Source organism: Littorina saxatilis, linkage group LG17, assembly GCF_037325665.1.
Source record: "Littorina saxatilis isolate snail1 linkage group LG17, US_GU_Lsax_2.0, whole genome shotgun sequence".
Lineage (NCBI taxonomy): Eukaryota > Metazoa > Mollusca > Gastropoda > Littorinimorpha > Littorinidae > Littorina > Littorina saxatilis.
The window spans coordinates 45,751,156-45,757,155 of record NC_090261.1 but is presented as its reverse complement, the minus strand read 5'-3'; the positions used below and the strand labels follow the sequence as shown (position 1 = coordinate 45,757,155).

The 6,000-nt window shown below is 42.3% G+C and overlaps 1 protein-coding gene across 1 annotated transcript in view; it reads left to right on the top strand.

Moving 5' to 3' along the window:
* LOC138953408 (anaphase-promoting complex subunit 1-like) overlaps window positions 1-6,000 on the top strand; it is a 116,358-nt gene that overhangs the window by 58,211 nt on the left and 52,147 nt on the right. The window contains exons 29-34 of the mRNA XM_070325208.1: window positions 2,040-2,148; window positions 2,598-2,738; window positions 3,282-3,331; window positions 3,735-3,919; window positions 5,297-5,388; window positions 5,774-5,860. Of these exons, the coding sequence (XP_070181309.1) occupies window positions 2,040-2,148; window positions 2,598-2,738; window positions 3,282-3,331; window positions 3,735-3,919; window positions 5,297-5,388; window positions 5,774-5,860 (664 nt within the window). The remainder of the gene's footprint in view (window positions 1-2,039; window positions 2,149-2,597; window positions 2,739-3,281; window positions 3,332-3,734; window positions 3,920-5,296; window positions 5,389-5,773; window positions 5,861-6,000) is intronic.

Genomic DNA, 6,000 nt, shown 5'->3' with positions numbered 1-6,000 from the left:
CTTAAAAGGGAGGGAGTCTTAAAAATAGGGATGGGGCGGGGATGTAGCTCAGTCGGTAGCGCGCTGGATTTGTATCCAGTTGGCCGCTGTCAGCGTGAGTTCGTCCCCACATTCGGCGAGAGATTTATTTCTCAGAGTCAACTTTGTGTGCAGACTCTCCTCGGTGTCCGAACACCCCCGTGTGTACACGCAAGCACAAGACCAAGTGCGCACGAAAAAGATCCTGTAATCCATGTCAGAGTTCGGTGGGTTATAGAAACACGAAAATACCCAGCATGCTTCCTCCGAAAGCGGCGTATGGCTGCCTAAATGGCGGGGTAAAAACGGTCATACACGTAAAATTCCACTCGTGCAAACCACGAGTGCACGTGGGAGTTTCAGCCCACGAACGCAGAAGAAGAAGAAGAAGAAGAAAAAATAGGGATAACTTTACCCCCCGCGGGTTAGGGGGAAGAATTTACCCGATGCTCCCCAGCATGTCGTAAGAGGCGACTAACGGATTCTGTTTCTCCTTTTACCCTTGTTAAGTGTTTCTTGTATAGAATATCGTCAATGTTTGTAAAGATTTTAGTCAAGCAGTATGTAAGAAATGTTAAGTCCTTTGTACTGGAAACTTGCATTTTCCCAGTAAGGTCATATATTGTACTACGTTGGAAGCCCCAGGAGCAATTTTTTGATGAGTGCTTTTGTGAAGAAGAAACAATTAACAAGTGGCTCTATCCCATTCCCCCCCTTTCCCCGTCGCGATATAACCTTGAACGGTTGAAAACGACGTTAAACACCAAATAAAGAAAGAAAGGTTGAAGTGTATTGTGAGCTAGTTCTTACAGATAGTTTTGTTCTGTTTTGCAAGGAAATAGAATAAATGATCTGTGATCAAGAAAACTATGAGCCATAACAAAGTAGTCACTTTGTTTCTGTTTTGGCAAAAAAATAAAGTTAATTGATGTGTTCTTATGGAAACTTTCTTAGCAGTAACAAGGTGGTTGCTCCAGACTTGAAGTAATGTATCCATTGATGCTTTTGTTTGAACTGAAACGCATTGGTGGAACTGATTTCTGTCATTGTCCCAAGGAGCATGGCAAGATGTTCGTTTGGTGGTTGGAAGAGGCATTCTATGTTTGATATTTTGTTTGTACTGTTTTGAAGAAGCATTCAGTGTGTAGTAAAGTGTATTCAATTCAATTCAATTCAATTCAATTCAATTCAATAATCTTTATTATCTGAATGCAACAAACAGAAAAACACACTCTCAAAACATATAGACACATAAAAGTACACATCAATACACACATAACCCAAACCACAAATATCCATACCCGCAGTATATTTTGTATTGTATGTGTGTGGTATGGGAACACAAGGAAGAGGCATTTAGTGCTTGATATTTTTGGTATTGTTTTGAAGAAGCATTCAGTGTGTAGAAAAGTGTACATTTTGTATTGTATGGGTGCGGTATAGGAACACAAGGAAGAGGCATTCAGTGTGCAGAAGAGTGTACATTTTGTGTTGTATGTGTGTGGTATAGGAACACAAGGAAGAGGGCATTCAGTGCTTGATATTTTTGGTATTGTTTTGAAGAAGCATTCAGTGTGTAGAAAAGTGTACATTTTGTATTGTATGGGTGCGGTATAGGAACACAAGGAAGAGGGCATTCAGTGTGCAGAAGAGTGTACATTTTGTGTTGTATGTGTGTGGTATAGGAACACAAGGAAGAGGGCATTCAGTGTGCAGAAGAGTGTACATTTTGTATTGTATGTGTGTGGTATAGGAACACAAGGAAGAGGCATTCAGTGTGCAGAAGAGTGTACATTTTGTATTGTATGTGTGTGGTATAGGAACACAAGGAAGAGGCATTCAGTGTGTAGAAGAGTGTACATTTTGTATTGAATGTGTGTGGTATAGGAACACAAGGAAGAGGCATTCAGTGTGTGGAAGAGTGTACATGTTGTATTGTATGTGTGTGGTATAGGAACACAAGGAAGAGGCATTCCGTGTGTAGAAAAGTGTACATGTTGTATTGTATGTGTATGGTATAGGAACACAATGGTGGAGCTGTCGCGTGTGGAGGTCCCCCCTAACATGACCGGTTGGCCACACTTCCACAATGGTGTGGCTGCCGGACTGCGCATCGCTAACTTCTCTCAGGTAACTCATTACCTGCTGTTCAACCTTTTGGTGGTCTCTTGGAGTTGAACTTGGGCCAGTATTTAGACTCGTCTTATGACGAAGTTCAGGGAAGAAGTTACTGTTAGCCATACATTTTCAAACTTATCAGAGAAAATACTGTAAGTGTGCCCCCTTGACCCCAGGGAGTTCCTGGCATCCCCCTCCTCCCTCTGGACCCCTGGGTGCAGGAGAAAGTTACCACCCAAACGGGAGCCACCTGCAGTGTTGGATTGGTTGAAACTGAGATGTGTTGTGATTTCAACCAATCAGACCCCGCGGTTTGTTCTCTCCCGTTTGGGTGGCACCCACTTTTGGTTCGTACACCTCAGGCCTGGTCTTTTTTCCTCCTAATTTTCCATTTTCCCAACTTTTATCCCTGTAATGTCATATTTTTATTTCTGATATTATTTGCTTTGCACTGTGGCCAGGTGGAGTCAGCATGGATTATCTACAACCGACCCAAGAACAACGAGCTGACCAACGAGTATGCTGGGTTCCTGATGGCTCTGGGGTTGAATGGTCACCTCCCCAACCTGGACACGCTGAATAAGCATGACTACCTCAGCAAGGTGAGCGGGCTCGGTCTGATTTGATGGGATTTTTTGTTCAGAGATTATGTTGCCTGGCAAACGTTTAAGTGATCTTTTGGGGGGCCACTAGCTCAGTTAGTAGAGCACTAGACTTGTGATCCGTGGGCCACAGGTTTGAATCCAGACCGGGACAGACACGGGTTAACTTTATGTGCAAACTCAGAGACGGTACCCATGTTCCACCTCCGTGTCACCACTGTGGCTATTAAAAGTCCTCAGTCATTCTGCCATAGTGGTGCAGGTGGCTGATTACACGCACACACTTGGGTAGCGTGACTCTGGTGCTGCTAGCTTTCCACTGGGAGGAAGGGACTGAAAATGATAATGACAAAATGAATCTGTTTTTCATGTTATTCTATGTTACTGGGGAGTCTTTTGGCTGTATGCCATTCATACAGCTGTAACAGATCATACCTTGGCATATGAAGGATTTTCGGGTTTATTTCTTTCGAGTGCTTGGATTTAAAGTGTAATCTTCATGCTATAAACTTTAAAAGAAGAACACTTACTTTTCTGCTTCAGGGCCATGAAATGACAACCATTGGGATCCTGTTGGGACTGTCTGCAGCAAAGTAAGTTATGCAATGTTTCTGTTCAATCCTTCTTCTTTGTGTTGATGGAAGAATAAGTAGTTGATTGTTATGTTTTCTTCTTGTTGTTCAATTGTTTCCATACTTACATGAAGAAGGGTCATAAAATCTATGCATTCTGACATATGGGCGAATTTTATAGAAACTTTGTGAAAATTAAATAGCAGTGTTCATTTTTGTAATGCGGTTGAACCTTGCCTTTGGGACCACCACTCGACAGCAACCACCTTCCCACAACGACTGCTCCGAAGGATCCGAGACAAATATTTCTTTTATATAATTCGCCTTTCCATAGTATTAGTAACCATCTGTCTATAAAGACTTTGGTCGGTCCCTTAGTTGGTCGTTGTTCACAGGTTTGACTGTAGCTTTGAATTTATTTTAGGCGTGGTATGATGGACCTGGCCACCACAAAGATTTTGAGTGTCCACGTCCCTGCGCTGCTTCCCCCGACGTCCACAGAGCTAAACATTCCCCACAACGTGCAGGTGGCGGCAGTGCTGGGAGTGGGACTGGTCTACCAGGGAACCGCTCACACGCACATGGCTGAGGTGCTGCTGGCTGAGATAGGTGGGTATACCACTATACGTCAGAGACAATACGCATCTTGTGGGTTTAGTCATCAGAGAAAATCCGCATCAGGTGGTTGTATGTTAGAGAAAATTAGCATCAGTACAGCTTCCCAGCATGGTCTTTCGTATGTGAACAATTAGACTCATCATCTGGCTGAATTGATGCGACCTCACAGGAAACTAGTGCATATTATTTTATTAAGGAAATAAAGTTGATGTGCTTGGTTCACCGTCTGGGATCTGGCCAGGCCTTTTTACATGGGACATGACCGTACCTCCACTTGAACACATGTAAACAATCAACAGCCTAGGTGCCCTCTGTGCAGATTCGTCGAGAGAATGATCCGTTTTGTAGGAAATGTTGCCAGATGCAGTGTTATCTTTTTTGACTGATTGCTTTTGCCAAGGTAGAATTTTGCAGATTGCAAACATTTGTGTTTATGTACTGTACCAATACCCACCAGGAACTAGAGGGAGAGAGGTGAATTTTGCTTGCGTACAAAATGAACAATAGTTAGATGGCCCTACACGAGGAGTTATTCAGACCTGTTTACCCTTACTATTTTGGAGTAATTTATTACTATTTTGTTTGATTTTTTTGGAAAAATACTCCATTTGAGTGCTGACTACGATTTTCAAATGTGCTTCAAATTAGGTTTGTGTTGCTAATGTTGGCGTTTGTAACCACTGGGTTACTATTTTGGTCATCAGTTTACTATTTTTTTACTTGACCATTACTCTTGTCAAGTGTTGGGGGTAAACAGGTCTGAGATTGGGATATTTTGTATGAATTGATTACTTTATCAAGTCTATGGCTCCAAGTGCCAATCTGTGAAATTATTTCATCCCAAACTGCATCTCAAGCTGCACAGCAGGCAATCACTGTGTTCATTTTGGGTATAAGTCCCAAGTGGAGGGATGGCTATATTCCATATAAAAAGTCTGGTCAGATCTGATATGGTGAGCTGAATTGTTTTTACAGGAAGCACTTTGCTTCTGGATTCTGAGGGTTGATGTGCTGGCAGTCTGTAAAGGAATCTCACATATTTATGTGTCACAAGTTCTGTTCTTTTGGCTAACAGGCAGTGTCATACACATCTTTTCATAGATTAAATGGATATGAATGGGGTTTACTGGCTTTAGCCAGGTTGTATTTTAGACTAGAATTTAGAGAGTTGCAATGCTTTTTGATGAGACTGGCGGAATACATCATACATCTGTGCAGTAGACCACTTAGTTGCACCTTCCTGTAAGTGCTGCTGTGAGAGTAAGTCAATATGTGCTCAATAAACTGATGTGAAAGAACTATGCATTGTTTTGCTTTTGCTCTTCTTCAAAATGTTCTGCTTAAGAAAATGGTATGGTGTTTGTGCAGGTCGACCCCCAGGTCCGGAGATGGAGAACTGTATTGACAGAGAGTCCTACTCCCTGGCTGCTGGACTGGCTCTCGGCCTCGTCATGTTTGGGGTGGGTCTACATTCTTTCATTTTGTATGAAATTTGTAACAACTCACCCATGGGTTTGCTTTAACCTGAGCTTATGAACTTCAACATGACTGTATAATGTTTACACATGAAAAACAAGCTGAGATATTGTGTGATGGACTCAAATGTTGTCGACTAGTTCAGCAATGAGAACATGAATTTTGCTTTTAAAAAATGTCACCTATGTTAACCATCCAGTTCGATAGATGGACAGAGTATGCTGAGTAAAATATTAAACGAGCTGATTGGCATCCGTCCAGTAAGTGATGATCCACCCTGAGTTGTCACTTCGACTGTTTGGTTTATGTATTTTTGAAAGTATGGATTTCACTCTGAACTGTGACATGGACTGATGTGACCGGTTTCAGAAAGGGAAGCAAGCAATTGGATTGTCCAACCACAGTATGGCTGACATCCTGTGTCATCTCATGGTTGGTGGACAGAGGCGGCCTCTGGTGGGTGTAGCTTCTCAGATTGTGTGTGCACAAAGGTCTTCATTCAGTAAAACGCTGCCGTCGCGATATAACCTTCGTGGTTGAAAACGATGTTAAACACCAAATAAAGAAAGAAAGTAAAATGCTGTGCTGTTCAGGGA